At 48.2% G+C, this 21885-nt stretch overlaps 1 protein-coding gene across 2 annotated transcripts in view; it reads left to right on the forward strand.

Moving 5' to 3' along the window:
• The first annotated feature begins 11135 nt into the window (after nt 1-11135).
• Nucleotides 11136-21885, forward strand: part of LOC132580246 (interleukin-18-like) — a 22198-nt gene continuing 11448 nt past the window's right edge. The window contains exon 1 of one of the 2 annotated variants that reach the window (XM_060250952.1): nt 11136-11237. In XM_060250952.1, coding sequence (XP_060106935.1) covers nt 11206-11237 — 32 coding nt within the window. In that variant the 5' untranslated portion in view covers nt 11136-11205. The remainder of the gene's footprint in view (nt 11238-21885) is intronic. The other variant, XM_060250953.1, reaches the window with a different exon arrangement.

Consider the following 21885-nt stretch of genomic DNA (forward strand, 5'->3'; position numbering starts at 1 on the left):
GCATAGCATCCAGTGCCTTTCCACAAGATATCCTCCAAGTTTCAAAAGAATTGGACCAGGGGGTCCAATTCTATGTGCCCCCAAAGAAGGTGCCCCTGTCCCTCATTAATCGCAATGGTGGGAAGGCATTTAAAAGGTGCGCGGTCCCTTTAAATGTGATGGCCAGAGCTCCCTTTGGAGTTCAGTTAGGCTTGTCACAACCTCACTCCTGGCTCCGCCCCCAACGTCTCCTGGCTCTACCCCCAAAGTCCCCAGATATATCTTGAACTGGACTTGGCAACCATGAGGAATGTTTCCACGCAGGCTTATATGTATGCAACCCCGCTCAGGAAGAGTCTAAGCGCCGCAGCCTTGCTATAATCCCCACATGGCGCGTTTCCCTGTTGACTTGGGCGGAAGGGAACACCCTTTCTCGCACCTGCCTCGTGTGAATGCGCCTGACAGAGACGTCGCGCCACTTTCCCGCCTTCCCCGCCCCCCTCACGGGTCCCTCAGCGCAGCCCCGCCCTCCCTCCCCAGCCGCACGCGCTAGACCGGCATCACGCGCATGCGTAGCGCTCGAGACCTTGGTGGCACGCGCGCTCCCTTCCCTTCCCCTCAGGCAAACTGTCAACGGCTGTCGCGAGCCTGGCGGCGCTTCTGGCCGCAAACGGAAAGAGAAAAAGGCGGGAAAAGCATCTCTCGAGGGCGCAGAGCCGTTTTAAAGGGGCGGGGCGGGCGAGAGCTCCAGGCCCCTCCTGGAGGCTGGCAACGCAAAAACAAAACCAAATAAACGCGTTCATACTGACTACAGCAAGGAATTCCTTTCACCCACAGTGTGCATAGGAAGGCTGCAATAGTGAATTAAGAAAAAATAATTTATTGTTGCAGGCAGCCCATCTCTGGTTCCCTTTGTCTAGGACAGGGGTGGCAAAACTGTGGCATGAGACCACTCTTTCACACATATTGTGTGGCTCTCAAAGCCCCCATCTGCTGGCTTGGAGAATGTATTTCAAGTTAAAGTTGCTTTCTTTCCACCTTTCCCTCCCTCCCACCACCATCTATTTGCCTGCCTTCGTGCACGGAGTATTAAAGCTGCAATTCTGCAGTCGGAGCCCTCTGCTCACGACCTGAGTTCGATCCCAGCGGAAGCTGGTTCAGGTTGCCGGCTCCAGGTTGACTCAGCCTTCCATCCTTCTGAGGTCGGTCAAATGAGTCCCCAGCTTGCTGGGGGGAAAGTGTAGATGACTGGGGAAGGCAGTGGCAAGCCTGTAAAAAGTGTGCCATGAAAAACGTTGTGAAAGCAACGTCACCCCAGAGTCGGAAATGACTGGTGCTTGCACAGGGGACTTTTCCTTTAAGAGCTCCATGGCCCAGAGTGGTAAAGCTGCAGTACTGCAGTCGGAGCCCTCTGCTCACGACCTGAGTTCGATCCCAGCAAAAGCTGGTTCAGGTAGCCGGTTCCAGGTTGACTCAGCCTTCCATCCTTCCGAGGTTGGTCCAATGAGTCCCCAGCTTGCTGGGGGAAAAGTGTAGATGACTGGGGAAGGCAATGGCAAACCACCCCGTAAAAAGTCTGCCGTCAAAACGTTGTGAAAGCAATGTCACCCCAGAGTTGGAAATGACTTGTGCTTGCACAGAGGACCTTTCCTTTCCCTTCCTGCCTTCCTTCTTTGCTTCCTTGTCTTGCGGCTCTCAAACATCTTATGTTTATTTTATGTGAGCAGAAAGAGAAGAGCAGAAATATTTATTGTTTATAGCCAAAGGCCACCGCAATAAAAAATTAAGAACTTCATGATTAAAAAAGACTAAAAGCATCATAAAAATAAATCAGTTACAAGATAAGATATAAAAGCAAGTAATGTTGAATTACGGAACTGCAATTACCATTAGGCTCAACCATAGTAAACCTAATTAATTACAAATATTAATATATGATAAAATTATGAACAGCTAGAATAAAGCCAGTTAGTCATAAGATTTATTTACTGAAACGGCAATCTTGGCCCTAATTTCTTTTGCAGCCAGGGCAAACAGCAACACTCCGTAGGTAACGAATGGGTCAGTATGAGATAGTAAAAGAACCCAGCTTGCCGAGATCAGAGGAAAAATTTTGTCCCTTTAACAGGTTTTCAAGGAATTTAGTTCTAACTTCTGCATACATAGGACAAAATAAAGTGTAATGAAATATATCCTCTGGAACTGAAGCACCGCATATACAAACACATAGTGCCATCGGTATTTGAGAATATCTTCCCGTGAGCAAAGCCGTTGGCATTGGCTGAAAACGTAAAGAAGTGAATGCCTTTCTGAGGTTTTGAGAAGAACTAATGTGATCTCTTTATTAGCTTAAACCAAGGGGGAAATTTGCACTTGGAAATGGTAAAGCTATCCAGTAAAGCATCACATCTGTACACCCAATTTCGTAAATGGGGACTTTGGGGGTGGGGCCAGGAGACTTTGGGGGGTGGAGCCAGGAGCAAGGTTGTGACAAGCATAACGGGATTCCAAAGGGAGTTCTGGCCATCACATTTAAAGGGACCACATACCCTTTAAATGCTTTCCCTCCTTTGGAAATAATGAAGGATAGGGGCACCTTCTTTGGGGGCTCATAGAATTGGACCCCCTGGTCCGATCCTTTTGAAATTTGGAGGGTGTTTTGAGGAGAGGCACTGGATGCTGTGCTGCAAATTTGGTGCTTTTACCTCAAAAAACAGCCCTCCCAGAGCCCCAGATACCCACAGATCAATTTTCCATTATACCTTAGGGGAATCGATCTCCGTAGGGAATAATGGAGTGTCCAGCCGACATTTCCCCCCCTCCCGATGCCCCTGAAGCAGGGGACGGCCTCCCAACTGGGGGATCCCCTGCCCCCACCTTGGGATTGTGCAACCAACAAAGAGCAAAGTGGATAATGGATCAGGGAAAAGGTTATAAAACCTCCGCAATAACCAATCTCTATTGTATCTGGGGAGTAAACACTATAGTGTATATTGCTGTACCTTTATAGAACATTTAAATTACATACACCTGTGGGTTTGTAGAAAAGAGTATGGGGAAGCAGACTAGGAAATTGACCATACTGTTGGAAAGTGACTACAAACGTCAGCATTTGAATGGTAAAATATTTTCTGGAAGGTATTGGTCTATGCTTCTTGGTTTGTCGTTAACTGCTATTTATTTGTGTACAGCTCTTCGAAGCAAACGCAAAACGTGGGATTAAGTACAACCGCATAGCAGATTACTTCTTGTGCCTTGCTGTACAGAAAAATCGTCTGGAGTGCCAGTCTCTGTGGAAAACGTCACCACTGGAATTTCCACCTGCACCCATTGGATACCAAAATTGGACAATGATTTGTTTTCTGAGAGATTTTGGGTGATGGGGTGATGTTCCTTTAACAATTATTTTTGTATAATTCTATGGTTAATAGTAGTATCTTTATTAGTAACAATTATAGTAAATAATTTTTGTATACTATAAGAGGCTGGTTATTGCGGAGGTTTTGTAACCTTTCTCCCTGCCCCACCTGGGGATTGGCTAGGGTTGCCAATCCCCAGGTGGGGGCAGGGGATCCCCCGGTTTGGAGGCCCTCCCCCCGCTTCAGGGTCGTCAGAAAGTGGGGGGAGGGGAGGGAAATGTCTACTGGGAACTCTATTATTCCCTATGGAGATTTATTCCCATAGAAAATCATGGAGAATTGATCTGCGGGTATCTGGGGCTCTGAGGGGGCTGTTTTTTGGGGTAGATGCACCAAATTTTCAATATAGCATCTAGTGCCTCTCCCCAAAATACCCCCCAAGTTTCAAAAAGATTGGACCAGGGGTCCAATTCTATGAGCCCCAAAAGAAGGTGCCCCTATCCTTCATGATTTCCTATGGAAGGAAGGCATTGAAAAGGTGTGCCGTCCCTTTAAATGTGATGGCCAGAACTCCCTTTGGAGTTTAATTATGCTTGTCACAGCCTTGATCTTGGCTCCACCCCTAATGTCTCCTGGCTCAACCCCCAAAGTCCCCAGATATTTCTTGAATTGGACTTGGCAACCCTAGGATTGGCACAGTGACGCCCTTGTCACATATAGTGTGTATGTGGTATGAAAGTGGAACCACTGAAGATGGCTTTTGTATCCAAAACATGTCTGGTCCAATTTCGTTGTTTCCAGTCAGAGCTGCTAAGAATATTCTGCATTGTATGTAAAGTATACTGCACCATGTTGGACCTGTATGGCCTTAAAAAGGCTTCTTTTTAAAAAAAGAATGATTTAAGTGCTCTGTTAACATTAAAGGTACATATTTTGTTTAATCTTTTTTATATAAGATTGCACCCTCATGGACTGAGAATGGAAGGGAAACAAGAAACATTTTGCAACTTTTCCAGGGGTCCAAAGAGGTTTGGTCTGGGCTGCCAGCCTGTTATTATATGGTCTATTTGTGACATTTCAGAAATAAAATAGAAGTCTTTTTCTTTCATGAACTGGGGGGATGAAGTATATGTTTGCAGTGGACATAGAAAAAATGGTGCTTAGGCCCTGGGGTCAGTCAAGCTATATAGTATCCTGTGCCATAAAACAGACAAATGAACTGTTATGCTATGTATTAGTTGCAATCCCATGTTACTAACTGGCTAAAAGAGCATTTTTTAAGCAACTGAGAATGTAGCTAATAAAATGCTCTGAAAAGTTAATTATATTTGGAAGGAAAAAAGGAAGGAAAACCAGAAACTGAACCATAACACTAAAGCTATAACAGTCCTGAAGAATTAGATGTAGTAGTCCTGAAGAAGAATTAGTGGTAAATACTTCCATCAAAGAGTAAGCAATGCTCGTTGAGGTAAATGAATATGAAAGCAGCATTTTAAAATAATTTGAAAATTTAATATAGTGGTATAGCAGCCCCTCCAGTATTTTCATGATGGTTTCAAATGGGTTTTTAATAGTCTCTCAGCTGAATAGTTTGCTACTCCATTAATCTGTGGATAAAGTTGTCCTCCCAGTATAATTAGAATTGTAAGGCAAATTCGAAGTTCTAACAAAATATCTGGCACAAACTCTTATGAATGCTAAAAAAACAGATGGCAAATTCCCTGATGTAAAGTTCGTTTTCATAAGGGTCTTTTCAAAAGATATTAACTTTACAGCCAGTTATAATTGAGCTTTTCCATCAACCCAGAGTAACTTTCATTAGCCTAGAACTATGGTAGAGAACATACAGATGGTCCATCACAGCTGAAATATCACTGTAAGTCAAGAGGGAAGATGAATCACAGGCCTCTCACAAAAACAGGCCTCTCACAAAGACACACAAAAAAACACTTCCACTCTGCACATCAATTTCCCATGCTCTCCGTTGGTCTGCTCACAACAGACTGATATTTGCTGGAAACAAAGGGCGACCAGCCAATTGCAGTATACACAAAACCAGCTTCAACTTCCTCTCCTGAATGAATTTCAGTTCCTTCTTGCCAGTACTTTATACCCTGGAAAACAGCCTTGGCTTCCAGTAACACTCCCACCCCTGTGAACTAAGAACCATCTCCATAACCACAGTGATGCAAAACACTTGTTTGGACAGTGTAATCCTTTTAGCCTCTCCAGCACAGATCTCTGACAATCGCTACTAACGTTATGGTCCTAAGAACGCTTCTTGGGATTAAGCCACACTGAATAGAACTGAGTTGGATTCTGAGTAGACCTGTTTAGGACTGCTGTCTTAATAAGAGAGTTCGGTATTAAGGCATTTCGACCCCAACTGACTTTCATAGGGCAGCTTACAATAATAATTAAAAACTAGCAAAATACAAGCAGCAAAAAATAAACTGTACAAAGATCAAGGCATTATTACCTTCTCTGAAGATTAAAAAAAGATAAAGGTGCAACACCAGTCGTTTCCAACATTGCTTTCACAACATTACGGGGTGCTTTGTCATTGCCTTCCTCAGTCAACTACACTTCCCCCCCAGCAAGCTGGGTACTCACTTTACCAACCTCAGTAGGATGGAAAGCTGAGGCAACCATGAGCCAGCTACCTGAACCCAGCTTCTGTGGGGATTGAACTCAGGTCGTGAGCAGAGAGCTTGGACTGCAATACTGCAGCTTTACCACTTTGCGCCACAGGGCTGCTATCCTAAAGATACCCAAACAGTAAAAAACAAAAGAACAATGTTGGTAGAAAGTGTTGTTAAGATGCAACCGACTTGAGGTGACCCCAGCACAACAGGGTTCTCAAGGTAAGAGACCACCTGATAGGGTGACAAGGTCTGACTTGGGAAATATCTGTGGACTCGGGGGTGCAGCCAGGAGACTTTGGGGTTGGAGGCAGGAGCAAGGTTGTAACAAACCTGGGTATAAGTCTAATAAATAAAATAAATAAGCACAACTGAATTTTGAAGGGAGTTCTGGCCATCGCATTTAAAGGAACCGCATTCCTTTTAAATGCCTCCCCTCCGTTGGAAATCCTGGGGGATGGAGGCACCTTCTTTTGGGGCTCACAGGACTGGACCAGGGGGTCCACTTTTGAAACTTGGGGCGGGGTTCTAGGAGAGGCCGCAGATGCTATAAGGTGCTGGTTATCACCTTTAAAGCCCTATATGGTCGAGGACCTGCCTACCTTAGGGACCGCCTCTCCCCATATATCCCCAGGAGAGCGTTGAGATCGAGCTCCCAAAACCTCCTACAAATCCCTGGGCCAAGAGAGGCCAGACTGAAGATAACACGGGAGCAAGCCTTTTCATTAATGGCCCCTCATTGGTGGAACCAACTTCCAGAGGGAGTGCGAGCCCTGCGGGACCTGAACCAGTTCCGCAGGGCTTGCAAAACCTCTCTTTTTCAGCTCGCATTTGAATTAGGACCAGACCGAACTGATTAAATTATTGCAACTTTAGCCATCTTATGTATAATTGAAACTGATGTATGATACGATGTAACTGGGATTGATAGAATTTATAGCACCTATTTTTATTTATTTTAATTAATTTATGTAACTGTACCATATTTAAAGTATTGTTTATCTGTTTTAACTAAATCATGGCGCGCCATGTCTGTGAGCCGCCCTGAGCCCGCCTTTTGGCGGGGGAGGGCGGGATATAAGAATAAAATTTGATTTGATTTGATATGCTGAAAATTTTGGTGCAGCTACCTCAAAAAACAGACCTCACAGAGTCCCAGCTATCTACGGATCAGTTCTCCATTATACCCTATGGGGACTGGTCTCTGTAGGGTATAATGGAGTGCTCAGCAGACATCCCCCCACACACTTTCTGATAGCTGCGAAGCAGAGGAGAGCCTCCAAACCAGGGGATCCCCTGCCCCCAACTGTGGATTAGCAACCCAACCTTGTGTAGCAACAGTGGCCTTCACTGGTGGTCTCCCAACCAAATACCAACCCAAGCCAACCCTGCTTATTCCAAGATTTAATAAGCTTTACTTGTGTGCATCCACACGTCTTCAGATACAATGGAATGAAAACAGAAATAGTCAGTTTGGTGTAGTGGTTAAGTGTGCGGACTCTTATCTGGGAGAACTGGGTTTGATTCCCCACTCCTCCACTTGCACCTGCTGGAATGGCCTTGGGTCAGCCAGAGCTCTGGCAGAGGTTGTCCTTGAAAGGGCAGCTGCTGGGAGAGCCCTCTCCAGCCCCACCCACCTCACAGGGTGTCTGTTGTGGGGGAGGAAGGTAAAGGAGATTGTGAGCCGCTCTGAGACTCTTCGGAGTGGAGGGCGGGATATAAATCCAATATCTTCTTCATCTTCTTCATCTGTGCAGAGGGTGGGTAGTCAGTTAGCATACAGAACGATGAAGGGCTCTTGTGAGGTTTAAACCCTTCTGATATATTTATTCCCTTCACTTATACCGCCCCCCTCCCACCGTCTCCCAGTAGGTAGCTCATATAGCCCAGCTCAGCCACAGAACATGGGAGACAAACGGGGTTGAGTCATAGTCGGGCAAGGCAAGAGCAACCCACCCCTGCTCCTCTCTTGCTGGGACCCCCTCGTTTTTCTTCTTTCTCTCCACTAGGGACCTAAAGAAGTTCACTCCCTTCTCTTTTTGAACCTCACAACAACCCCGTGAGGTAGTTTGAGATGGGTAGCCAAGGCTGTCTGTCTGTAGCGGTCCAAAAGAGCCGGAGTCCAGTGGCTTCTTGAAGACTAGCAAAATTTGTGGCCAGTCGCTGCTCACTTCTTCAGAAGCTGTGAAGTGGGTTAGGCTGGTTGTTGATGAGTGGCCCAAGATAAACCAAGCGGCTTCCATGGCAAAGTGGGGATTCGAACCTGGGTTTCCCAAATTGCTGCACCACTTTGGCTCACATGAAGGTCAAGACGAGGTTTTGACTCTGAGGGCACCTTTAAGACCAAGGAATTTTAATTCTGGGCAAAAGAAGCTTTCGTGTGCATGTATGCATGAAAGCACATAGTCAGAATTAAACTTCCTTGGTCTTAAAAGGTGCCATTGGTCTCAAACTTTGTTCTGTCGATATGTTGTTCTGTCACTTACTGGAGAGAGCCAGTCTGGTGTAGAGGCTAAGTGCCCGGGCTCTTATCTGGGAGAACCGGGTTTGATTCCCTACTCCTCCACTTGCAGCTGCTGGAATGGCCTTGGGTCAGCCATAGCTCTGGCAGAGGTTGTCCTTGAAAGGGCAGCTTGTGTGAGAGCTCTCTCAGCCCCACCCACCTCACAGGGTTGTGGGGGGGGGGGTGAAAGGTAAAGGAGATTGTGACCGCTCTGAAACTCTGAGATTCAGAGTATAGGGCGGGATATAAATCCAATATCATCTTCTTACAGAGGAACAACCACCTGATAAATCTATCATGAAGGACAACTGGACGGCGGCTGAAACCAGGAGAACTGTCTGTCAGCAGGTAGGAGGCTAAGTCATGCCCCATGATTTCACCCGGCACTCAATGGCAGACTGGGTTTAAATATATGGTTGCCAGGAGACACCCACAACTATAAGGCTATCATTTAATTTTTATAAGAAATAAATAAAATGTTCAAAAAATACTTACGTTTAAAAAAGGTACAATTAGAACTTTTGTGAAATAAATGTAATTAGTAATTACATGTACATTGTATATTTTACTGGCAGTATGCAGTAGATATTAAATGTAAATACAGATGGCATTTTCTCCAGGGGAGCTGATCTCTGCCAGCTGGAGATCAGTTGTAAAAGTGGAAGATTTCCAGGCCCCACCTGGAGGCTGGCAACCCTAAATACAATGTCAATTTTAGTTGCATGGCAGTAATAACACTGGGACTTCTATTATATTTTCAAGCTACTAAAAGGACATTAACATTTTTAACATAGTCTAATAAATCCAAGCGGACAGCCATGTTGGTCTGAAGCAGCTGAACAAAGCAGGAGTCAAGTGGCACCTTTACGACCAATCAATTTTTATTGAGAACGTCAGCTTTCGTGTGCTCTTAAGCACGCTTCATCAGACGAGGAATCCAGCACAGTGAGCAATGTATGTATGTATGACTTTGCTCACTGTGCTGGATTCCTCGTCTGATGAAGCGTGCTTAAGAGCACACGAAAGCTTACGTTCTCAATAAAAATTAGTTGGTCTTAAAGGTGCCACTTGACTCCTGCTTTGTTATGTTGTCTAATAAAGCAGGAGTCAAGTGGTACCTTAAAGTCCAACCAATTTTTATTTAGAACGTAAGCTATCGTGTGCTCTTAAGCACACTTCATCAGACGAGGAATCCAGCACAGTGAGCAAAGCCATACAGAGCTGAGCAGAGCCATACAGAGCTGGTAGGCAGTGGCCCAGAATGCAACGTGGTACAGATTTAAGAACCAATGACAGTGAAGTAAAATTATCTGGTAGGCAGGGGTTTAGAATGTAAGGGTACAATGACAGAACAGTAAAATTAACAAATTGAGCAAACCTTTGATCTGAGTCGCATGAGCATGCGAAAGCAACAAAACAGCAGTATGTCAAAACGTGAGATTGTCAGTCAACGATGATGGGAGATGGGTTCAACATATGTAATGGGATAAGCAACCAAAGTCCCTGTCTGAGTGTGTCAATACAGCTAAAAGAGAAATACATTGGATAGTGGCGTTCTGGTCCACCTAATTTACTTTTTAACATGTAAACACCATTCGGGGAGGGACGGTGGCTCAGTGGTAGAGCATCTGCTTGAGAAGCAGAAGGTCCCAGGTTCAATCCCCGGCATCTCCAAAAAAGGGTCCAGGCAAATAGGTGTGAAAAACCTCTGCTTGAGACCCTGGAGAGCCGCTGCCAGTTTGAGAAGACAAGACTGACTTTGATGGACCAAAGCTCTGATTCAGTAGAAGGCAGCTTCATCTGTTCATAGTTTGCCATAGAAAAAAGGAATTATAGTGAAAATGGATAAAGCATATGTCATGAGATATGCAGCCAATAGCCCTATCCTGAGTGTGTCAATACAAATCATTACACTGATATGAACATCTGAAGCTGCCTTCTACTGAATCAGACCCTCGGTCCATCAAAGTCAGTACTGCCCTCTCAGACTGGCAGCGGCTCTCCAGGGTCTCAAGCTGAGGCTTTTCACACCTATTTGCCTGGACCCTTTTTTGGAGATGCCGGGGATTGAACCTGGGACCTTCTGCTTCCCGAGCAGACGCTCTACCACTGAGCCACCGTCCCTCCCCAATACACCACGCCTAAAGTTTCAGGGGCCCCACTTCATCAGCGGCCCCCTTGCCATCGGACAAGCAGACCCCCTGGCCAGCCCGCCACCGCCGGCACCTGCTTCTTGCAGCAAACCTGCCCGGGCCAGAGCCGGCGCGCGCCTGCACGCGCGTTCCAGACGGCTCCTTTCGGCGGCGCCGCCTGCCTTCCCTTCCCTTCCCCACTTGGGAGCTCCCCCGGCGGGCAGGGCTGCGCGAAGCCACGCGGCCGTCTGTCTCGACGCCCCGGGGCGAAGAGGAAGAGGAGCTCTGCAGGCGTGCCGTGCGGGCCCTTTGCCTCGCCTCTCCGCCGCCTGTTCGCAACCCACCCGCGCCTGCTGGGAGCGCCGGGGCAGGCTCTCTTGCGCGCCTGCAGTTTCCTGGGCCGCTGCATTCCGCCCGGGGGCGGGCGGGGGGGGGGTAGAGCATGGGCGGGGCGGCCGGGGTCGTGGTCCGGGGAGCGAGGAGGCGGAGAGAGCCGCGATCCCCGCCCCGGGCAGCTTTTAAGCCGGCGCTGAGTCCTGCATCCCGGCAGACGCTTGCCGGGTAACCTGGAGCTGCTGCTGCTGCTGCAGATGGCTTCGAGCGAGGCGGCGGCGGGAGGCAGGTAAGCCGCTTCGCTCTCCTGCTGCTGCGGGATTTGGGGCGGGACGGGGGAAGGAGAAGCCCTCCAAGCCGCGCACGCACGCCTCCATCCTAGGGGGGCCAGCCTCCAGGTGAGACCTGCGGCTCCCCCGGAATTAGAGCTCCCCCCCAGAGTGCAGAGATCAGCTCCCCGGGAGAAAGGGGATGCTTTGGAGGGGGGACCTGATGGCCTTGCACCCTGCTGAGGCCCGTGCCCTGCCCAGGTGCCACCCCCAAAGCTCCCAACCCCGATCTGCCAGCTCGACATACCCACTGCCTGGCACCCTAGGCGAGGCTATCTTCTGGCCAGGGCTGGCCCTGCCGCTATGCAAACCAGGCGCTTGGCTAGGGTACCGGCCAGTTTGGTGTAGTGGCGAAGTGCGCGGACTCTTATCAGGGAAAGCCGGGTTTGATTCCCCACTCCTCCACTTGCACCTGCTGGGATGGCCTTGGGTCAGCCAGAGCTCTGGCAGAGGTTGTCCTTGAAAGGGTAGCTGCCGGGAGAGTCCTCACAGCCCCACCCACCTCACAGGTGGGTGTCTGTTGTGGGGGGTGGGAGGAAGGTAGAGGAGATTGTGACCGATCTGAGATTCAGAGTATAAGGCGGGATATAAATCCAATATCTTCTTGGCCTAGGGTGCCGGCCAGTTTGATGTAGTGGTGAAGTGCGCAGACTCTTATCTGGGAGAACCAGGTTTGATTCCCCACTCCTCCACTTGCAGCTGCTGGAACGGCCTTGGGTCAGCCATAGCTCTGGCAGAGCTGTCCTGGTGAGAGCCAGTCTGGTGTGGTGGTTAAGTGTGCAGACTCTTATCTGGGAGAACCAGGTTTGATTCCCCACTCCTCCACTTGCAGCTGCTGGAACGGCCTTGAGTCAGCCATAGCTCTGGCAGAGCTGTCCTGGTGAGAGCCAGTTTGGTGTAGTGGTTAAATGTGCAGACTCTTATCTGGGAGAACCAGGTTTGATTCCCCACTCCTCCACTTGCACCTGCTGGAACGGCCTTGGGTGAGCCATAGCTCTGGCAGAGGTTGTCCTTGAAAGGGCAGCTGCTGTGAGAGCCCTCTCAGCCCCACCCACCTCACAGGGTGTCTGTTGTGAGGGGCGGGAGGAAGGGAAAGGAGATTGTGACCGGTCTGAGACTCTGAGATTCAGAGTGTAGGGCGGGATATAAATCCAATACCTTCTGGGTGTGACTCAGTGGCGTTATCAGTGCAGGGGTGTGTGTGCCAGACAGTCTAGACCTGGCCCCACTTCTGGCGTTCTCCCCTCCCACACACACACACACACACACTGATAATTCACCAAGTCACCAATGCTGCCTCTAAGCTGTGGAGTCCGGTGAGCAAAAATTCTGTTTCGTGAGCTACTGGCATTAAAGCTGTGAGCGAGTGATTGAGCTACTGCATGAATTAATTTGCCCCGGGGGCCGTTTTTCCCCCTGAGCTAAGACAAAAAATGCGTGAGCCGGAAGTGAAAAAACTGTGCTAGCTCACGCTAACTCAGCTTAGAGGAGACACTGCAAGTCATGTGGGGGGGGGCACCCAATTCGGCGCCCCCAGGAGGCCAGCGCCCTACACAGTCACCTAGTTTGCCTCGTAGCAGGACCGGCCTGTCTCTACCTCCCGCTTCCAGTCAGTGGCCAGGGGTGCTTGGCTACCCTAATGGAGCACCAGTCTGCAGGAATAGGCTTGGTGCCCCTTCTCTTGGCCACCTTCTCCGCAGTCTGAGGCCGAGGCTGATGTTTTAGACTCGGCATCAGAGAAAGGAGTCTGCAGGAGGCTGAAGCTGGAATTCCCCCTCCCTTCGAGGAAGGACCTTGAAAGGGGATCGGAGAGACCCATAAACTTTCCAAGTGCTAGAAAAGAGCGGGAGCATCTGAAAGACCCACAAAACTCGTGGCAGGTCAGGAACTTTCTTGAGTCGCTGCTCACTTCTTCAGATACGCCGAGCACGCATCTAGCTGCATCTGAAGAGGTCAGCGGCGACTCACCGAAAGCTCCTTCCCTGCCAGAAGTTTTTGTTTGTCTTTCAGGTGCTCCTGGATGCTGGCTCTTTCTTTTCCGCTCCTGCAGACAGTCTTAACAGAGCGACCCATCTCAGTCTACTACTGATCGTTTCAGGAGGGCAGCCGTGTTGGTCTCCCAGAGCTAGATGCCTCTGATGTATTTCTATCCCGCCCTTCTCTCCCCACGGGGACCCAAAGGGACTGACATCCTCCTGTTCTCCTCTGTTTCATCCTCATCACAAACTTCTGAGGTAGGTTAGGCTGAGAGGAGACAACTAGCCCAGGGTCACCCGGCAAGCATCTGTGACAGAGTAGGGATTCGAACCCAGGTTTGCCCAGTGCTTAGTCCGACGCTTTAACCGCTTTGTCAGACACTACCAAAAATAGAGATCCTTGAGTCCTTAAATCCCAGTCAGAAGGCGGGATCTTGGGGCTCTTTAGCTTGGAGAAACGTCGACTGAGGGGTGACGTGATAGAGGTTTACAAGATTATGCATGAGACAGAGAAGGTAGAAGTACTTTTCTCCCTTTCTCAAACTACAAGAACTCGTGGGCACTCAATGAAATTGCTGAGCAGTCAGGCTAGAATGGATAAAAGGAAGTCCTTCTTCACCCAAAGGGTGAACACATGGAATTCACTGCCACAGGAGGTGGTGACGGCTGCAAGCGTAGGCAGCTTCAAGGGGGCCTTGGATAAACATATGGAGCAGAGGTTCATCTATTAGTCATAGAATATTGATGGAACTCTCTGTATTCTTGTTGCTGGGGGGGGAACAGTGGGAGGGCTTCTAGTGTCCTGGCCCCACTGATGGACCTCCTGATGACACCTGGGTTTTTTTGGCCACTGTGTAACTGTGTTGGACTGGATAGGCCATTGGCCTGATCCAACATGGCTTCTCTTATGTTCTTATGTGACACAGAGCGTTGGACTGAATGGGCCATTGGCCTGATCCAACATGGCTTCTCTTATGTGACACAGAGCGTTGGACTGAATGGGCCATTGGCCTGATCCAACATGGCTTCTCTTATGTTCTTATGTGACACAGAGCGTTGGACTGGATGGGCCATTGGCTTGATCCAACATGGCTTCTCTTATGTGACACAGAGCGTTGGACTGGATGGGCCATTGGCCTGATCCAACATGGCTTCTCTTATGTGACACAGAGCGTTGGACTGGATGGGCCATTGGCCTGATCCAACATGGCTTCTCTTATGTTCTTATGTGACACAGAGCGTTGGACTGAATGGGCCATTGGCTTGATCCAACATGGCTTCTCTTATGTGACACAGAGCGTTGGACTGAATGGGTCATTGGCCTGATCCAACATGGCTTCTCTTATGTTCTTATGTGACACAGAGCGTTGGACTGAATGGGCCATTGGCCTGAACCAATATGGCTTCTCTTATGTTTTTATGTGACACAGAGTGTTGGACTGAATGGGCCATTGGCCTGAACCAATATGGCTTCTCTTATGTTTTTATGTGACACAGAGTGTTGGACTGAATGGGCCATTGGCCTGATCCAACATGGTTTCTCTTATGTTCTTATGTGACACAGAGCATTGGACTGAATGAGCCATTGGCCTGATCCAACATGGCTTCTCTTGTGTTCTTATGTGACACAGAGCTTTGGACTGGATGGGCCATTGGCCTGATCCAACATGGCTTCTCTTGTGTTCTTATGTGACACAGAGCGTTGGACTGAATGGGCCATTGGCCTGATCCAACATGGCTTCTCTTGTGTTCTTATGTGACACAGAGCGTTGGACTGAATGGGCCATTGGCCTGATCCAACATGGCTTCTCTTGTGTTCTTATGTGACACAGAGCTTTGGACTGGATGGGCCATTGGCCTGATCCAACATGGCTTCTCTTATGTGACACAGAGCGTTGGACTGGATGGGCCATTGGCCTGATCCAACATGGCTTCTCTTATGTGACACAGAGCGTTGGACTGGATGGGCCATTGGCCTGATCCAACATGGCTTCTCTTATGTTCTTATGCGACACAGAGCTTTGGACTGGATGGGCCATTGGCCTAATCCTACATGGCTTCTCTGATGTTCTTATGTGACACAGAGTGTTGGACTGGAGGGGCCATTGGCCTGATCCAACATGGCTTCTCTTATGTTCTTATGTGACACAGAGCTTTGGACTGGATGGGCCATTGGCCTGATCCAACATGGCTTCTCTTATGTGACACAGAGCGTTGGACTGGATGGGCCATTGGCCTGATCCAACATGGCTTCTCTTATGTTCTTATGTGACACAGAGCGTTGGACTGAATGGGCCATTGGCTTGATCCAACATGGCTTCTCTTATGTTCTTATGCGACACAGAGCTTTGGACTGGATGGGCCATTGGCCTAATCCTACATGGCTTCTCTGATGTTCTTATGTGACACAGAGTGTTGGACTGGATGGGCCATTGGCCTGATCCAACATGGCTTCTCTTATGTTCTTATGTGACACAGAGTGTTGGACTGGATGGGCCATTGGCCTGATCCAACATGGCTTCTCTTATGTTCTTATGTGACACAGAGTGTTAGACTGGATGGGCCATTGGCCTGATCCAACATGGCTTCTCTTATGTTCTTATGTGACACAGAGTGTTGGACTGGATGGGCCATTGGCCTGATCCAACATGGCTTCTCTTATGTTCTTACGTGACACAGAGTGTTGGACTGGATGGGCCATTGGCCTGATCCAACATGGCTTCTCTTATGTTCTTATGTGACACAGAGCTTTGGACTGGATGGGCCATTGGCCTGATCCAACATGGCTTCTCTTATGTTCCTACTTGTCCCTGGTTAAGGGAACTTTGGTTCTGGAGAGCTTGTACCCCCCCAAAATCGTGTTAGTCTCTAAGGTACTCCTAGACTGGAATCTGGTTCAACTATTGCTTGAGGATCTTGAACTTTGCAAAAGTGCCTGCCGAGCACTGCAGAGCAGGAGCAGCCCAAGGTACTCTTTGTTGCACCACAAGAACATTGCCCTTGCAGTGTTACCCAAAGAAGAAGAACCACAGTTTGAATAGTACGAGCAGAAATGCTAAACTGTGCAGCACCTCTCAATATTAACTATATTCCAAACGTTCTTGCATCAACAATGTCTATATCAGTATGTCGTCGAAGGCTTTTGCGGCTGGAGTTCATTAGTTGTTGTAGATTTTCCGGGCTGTGTGGCCGTGGTCTTGGCATTGTAGAACCTGATGTTTTGCCAGCTGCTGTGACTGGCAGCCTCGGAAGCATAACACAGAAGGCTAGATTCTTTCTGTGTCAAAATGAGAAGATGGTAGGCAGGTAATTTATATCTACTCAGGAAGGTGGGGTAGGGCTGAGTCATTGCCTTGTAAGGGTTTCACAAGAAAGCCTTCTTCAATCACATCGTAAATTCTGCTATAGAAAAAAAGTCGGGACCGGTTTCAGTGTCCCAACTTTCATCAGCCAAAGATTAATATGCAATTCAGTGCCTCATGGCTTCACGCCATACATACCAACAAGAAAACATGTTATTTGAAGCACCAGTCCTTTCCAGTATTAGGACAAACATTCCACAATTTTTTCAGCTGATATTTGCTGAAGGTTGGACACCGAAACCAGTCCCGACTTTTTTTCTATAGCAGAATTTACGACATGATTGAAGAAGACTTTCTTGATTTTTAGACTTTTATTACTTACAGCAAACTGAAATTTCCCTTCAACAAAAATATGGACATTTACCATTAAGACTATGCCTTGTGACCAATGTTCCCTCTAAGCTGCAGTGTCTTGTGAGCAAAAATTCTACTTTGTGAGCTACTGGCATTAAAGTTGTGAGCTACTGCATCTATGAGTGTGCTCTGGGGTCAGCCTTCCTGAGCGAACACAAAAATGTGTGAGCTGAAGGCTGAAGATCTGTGAGCTAGCTCATGCTAACGCAGCTTAGAGGGAACACTGACTGGGACTTCTGTTGATTGGTTATTGATTATAAACCTCTTATATAATGCTACACAGTTTATTTCTTACTGATTATTGTTAAACTGTGGTTCTTTATTGCTGTAAATGCATCCAGGCACTGTTGACACAAGGACGTTTGAGGTATGGTTAATACGGAGAGGTGCTGCACAGTTTACCTTTCCTGCTCTTGCAGTGTTACCCAGCCCACGGGGCACGTCACCTTGGCTGGTGCCCAAGCATTTCCCTATCTGGCTGGCAGGCTTATGTGCTTCATTGCTAACCCCACCCCACCCAATGGGGACCCAAAGTGGCTGAGAACATTCTCCTCTGCTCCTTTCTTCCGTGAAGGGTGTGTGGCCGGCTCAGTCTCATCTGGCAAAGTTCCATGGAAGAGGGATTTGCCTGGGCCTCAGAGTTTGGAAACTAACTAAGACATTTGCCAGTTTGGTGTAGCAGTTAAGTGCGCGGACTTTTATCTGGGTGAACCGGGTTTGATTCCCCACTCCTTCCCTTGCAGCTGCTGGGATGGCCTTGGGTCAACCATAGCTCTCACTGAGGTTGTCCTTGAAAGGGCAGCTGCTGTGTAAGAGCTTCCTCAGCCACACCCACCTCACAGGGTGACTGTTTTGTGTGTGTGTGTGTGTAGTGGGGGGGAGGTAAAGGAGATTGTGTATAAACCAATTTTATTGTTTTTGCAATATATTGAAAAGTATTCCTCAAACATATACTTAAAAGTATTAACCAATACACTACAAAATTTCCTCCTCCCCCCACCTCCTCTTTTTTATGACCTCTGCCGGTGTTCAAAACAATTAAAAAGAATAATAAAGGTAAAATTCACAATTATAGAATCTTCACTGAGACTCTGAGATTCAGGGTGGAGGGTGGAATATAAATCCAATATCATAATCTTCTTCTTCTCTTCTTCCCCTTCCTCTTCCTCCTCCTGTTTACATGGTCAGCATTTTTATTTGATCACACACCCCACCCCCCGCATAACCATTATAAAGATTTCTCAAAGCTGGATTCGGTTGTGCAGACAGGTGGGTGGATGGCTATTTGAGTGCATTTTGGGCATTATGTAGCCAGTGATAAGAACCAGAAGATAACCTTAAACTTTCTTTTTGCCTCTTTTTCTCCACTGCCCCGGAGGGTGGAATATAAACCCAATATCATCATAATCATAATCATCATCTTCTTCTTCTTCTTTGTCACCTCAGATAATTTCTGGCTAGGGTTGCCAAGTCCAATTCAAGAAATATCTGGGGACTTTGGGGGTGGAGCCAGGAGACATCGGGGTGGAGCCAGGAACAAGGGTGTGACAAGCATCATTGAACTCCAAGGGAGTTCTGGCCATCACATTTAAAGGAACTGCACACCTTTTTAAATGTCTTCCTTCCATAGGAAATAATGAAGGATAGGGGCACCTTCTTTTGGGGCTCATAGAATTGGACCCCCTGGTCCAATCGTTTTGAAACTTGGGAGATACTTTGGGGAGAGTCACTAGATACTATATTAAAAATGTGGTGCCTCTACCTAAAAACAGCTCCCGCAGAGCCCCCGGAACCTCCAGATCAATTCCCCATTATACCCTATGAGAATCAATCTCCACATAGAGAATAATGCTCAGCAGACGTGAGAGGATGCAAGGACTACAAGTCCCAGCATGCACCTCGCGAAGGGAGGCCAGACTGGAGCGAATAGCAGGCCGGCGGTGGCCAGACTGGAGCGAATAGCAGACTCGGAGGAAGGGAGAATCCTGAAGCCAGGCAAGGAAAGAGACACGACGCCATTCCACCCCCCCACCCCCGCTATCAGATTTTTAGGGAGCGGGGGATTAGGCTGCTAATTTAGGGGTCCCCCGGCAGGGCGGGGGGGGGGGGTTGGGAAGCCTATTTCTGGCACGTAGATAGATCCAAGTGGGCAGTCGTGTTGGTCTGAAGCAGTAGAACAAAGTAAGAGTCAAGTGCATCTTTAAGACCAACAAAGATGAAGTGTGCTTGGAGCACACGAAAGCTTAAGTTCTGAATAAATCTTTGTTGGTCTTAAAGGTGCACTGGATTCCTACATGTCTGGCGTGGAACGCCCTGTGGATGGAGTTGTCATGAGTCAGTTGGAAACTGCAAACTGAAACCTTTATTAGACGTTTGTTCATAAGAATCCAGATAATAGGAAGTAGGAGGCAATACAATCATATTATAAAAGAAAATGCCATTTAAAACTTTAAACATCTGAATTTAGTATAAAATCAAGGACAGACTAAACAAAGATCCTGTCGATACTTCTTTGTTTCTTCCCTAAGCCAATGAACCTATCCTACTCAGTTTGATTCTTGCCCATCGGTGAAAATAAACAAGGAAATATTAATATTCGCTGAAACATGCATACAAGTAAAGACATATTTGTGTAACGTTTAAACAGCACAGATCTTACTCTGCAACTTTGCTGAGGGTTCTCAGCCTCGGTTAGTACTCATACTCGGGGAGGGGGAAATAAACGGAAAGGGATCAGATGGGATGGGAAGTGTGAAACTGGAGAGGGAGGAATAAGTAAGGCAAAAAAAAAAAAACCCGCAAGGAAGAGGAGAGAAGGAAGTATCAGAGAGGGAGGGGGGAAACAGAGGCTGGCCAGGGGAAGAGATGGGAAGGGGGATAAGGTGGTGGAGAGGAGGGAGGGGGATAGCTGTAAGGAGTGCTAGAGGAATACAGTGGGAAAGGGGAGGAAGGGGCAATGAGGTCTCTTCACAGTACCTTACCTCTTCCGGTATAAGACAAGGACTAAACCACGAGTCAGTTGCGATTCAACGGCAAGTTCTTCTCCCGGGGCCAAGTCCGGCACTCTAGCCCAGGGGCCTCCAGCGTGGTGGTGCCACGGTGGGTGGCGTGGTGCTTGCTGAGCCAAGCTTTTTTAGAAAGCGTGTAGAGCCAGGTGGAGCTTCTTCTCAGCAGTGCTTCTGACTGGCCCGTCAAGAATTGATTGGCCACGTGGGTTTTGCAAAAGGTCATTTTGGCAGCAGCTGCCCCCTCAGCACAACGATTGTCGCCGTGTGACTGAAGCGAAACTGTTGCAGGTGTTTTCTGGCTGGCATTGCCTCTTGCGGTAGCCATTTTGTGGCCACGCCCATTGTGCTATGTCAGAACCCCAAAGGTGCCTGCAGGCTTGAAAAGATTTGGGGACTGCACTGGCTTTCTCACCAAGGCTGGCCCTGCAGTGGCAAAGGCATGTTTGTGAAGGGTGTCGTGGGGAGGGGAGATAGCACAACTGCAGGGACCCTGAACTATTTCCTGGGCCCAGCAAGAGGAGAGTACCCCTGCCACGCCCCCAAACGCTGCACGTTCCAGCTCTGCAGGAATGGGCATGTGTCACATTTCTCGACTGTCCAAAATGGTGTTGCCAAGTCCAATTCAAGAAATATCTGGGGACTTTAGGGGTGGAGCCAGGAGACTCTGGGGGTGGAGCCAGGAGAAGGGTGTGACAAGCATCACTGAACTCCAAAGGGAGTTCTGGCCATCACATTTAACGGGACCGCACACTTTTTAAAATGCCTTTCTTCCATAGGAAATAATGAAGGATAGGGGCACCTTCTTTTGGGGCTCATAGAATTGGACCCCCTGGTCCAGTTCTTTTGAAACTTGGGGGGCATTTTGGGGAGAGGCTCTGGATGCTATACTGAAAATCTGGTGCCTCTACCTCAAAATACAACTCCCCCAGAGCCCCAGATACCCATAGATCAATTCTCCATTATTTCCTATGGGAATAAGTATCCATAGGAATGATAGAGTTCCCAGAAGACATTTCTCTCCCTTCCCCCCCGCTTTCTGATGGCCTTGAAGCGGGGGAAGGGCCTCCAAACCGGGGGATCCCCTGCCCCTCCTGGGGATTGGCAACCCCAGTCCAAAACCAACAAATCCTGACTCATTGTCCCCTGATGCCATAATGCAAGAGGAAGCCAAACAACGAGGGCAGAGGAAGTAGGAAATAATAGCACAGGTTGTTCTTTTTTTCTCTCTCCAAAAGCGATAAGTAGATATTTTCTCCCCTTCCTTTCATTCAGTATGACCTGCAAAATAAAACATAACCTCGCAACAAGTGAGGCCGGGAAGACAGGAGATAACACCACAATAACTAAGAGATAAGGGCGAGCGAGATGCTGTTTTGGGATCCCACTGGGAAGAAAAGTGAGGATAAATGAAGTAAACAAACCGTGTTGCAGATAGGGTTGCCATGTCCAATTCAAGAAATATCTGGGGAGCTTGGGGGTGGAGCCAGGAGACATTGGGGGCGGAGCCAGGAGCAAGGGTGTCACAAGCAGAACTCCAAAGGGAGTTTTGGCCATCAAATTTCAAGGGACCACACACCTTTTAAATGCCTTCCCTCCATTGGAAATAATGAAGGATAGGGGCATCTTCTTTGGGGCTCATAGAATTGGACCCCCTGGTCCAATCCCTTTGAAACTTGGAGGGTATTTTGAGGAGAGGCACCGGATGCTAGGCTGCAAATTTGGTGCCTCTACCTAAACAAACAGCCCGTCCACACAACCTCAGATACCCGCAGATCAATTCTCCATTATACCCTATGGGAATTGGTCTTCATAGGGAAAAGCAGACATCCCTCCCCCCCCCCCCCACTTTCTGATGACCCTGAAGCGGGGGGAGGGCCTCCAAACCGGGGGATCCCCTGCCCCCACCTG

The sequence above is a fragment of the Heteronotia binoei genome, chromosome 12 (genome assembly GCF_032191835.1).
Source record: "Heteronotia binoei isolate CCM8104 ecotype False Entrance Well chromosome 12, APGP_CSIRO_Hbin_v1, whole genome shotgun sequence".
Lineage (NCBI taxonomy): Eukaryota > Metazoa > Chordata > Lepidosauria > Squamata > Gekkonidae > Heteronotia > Heteronotia binoei.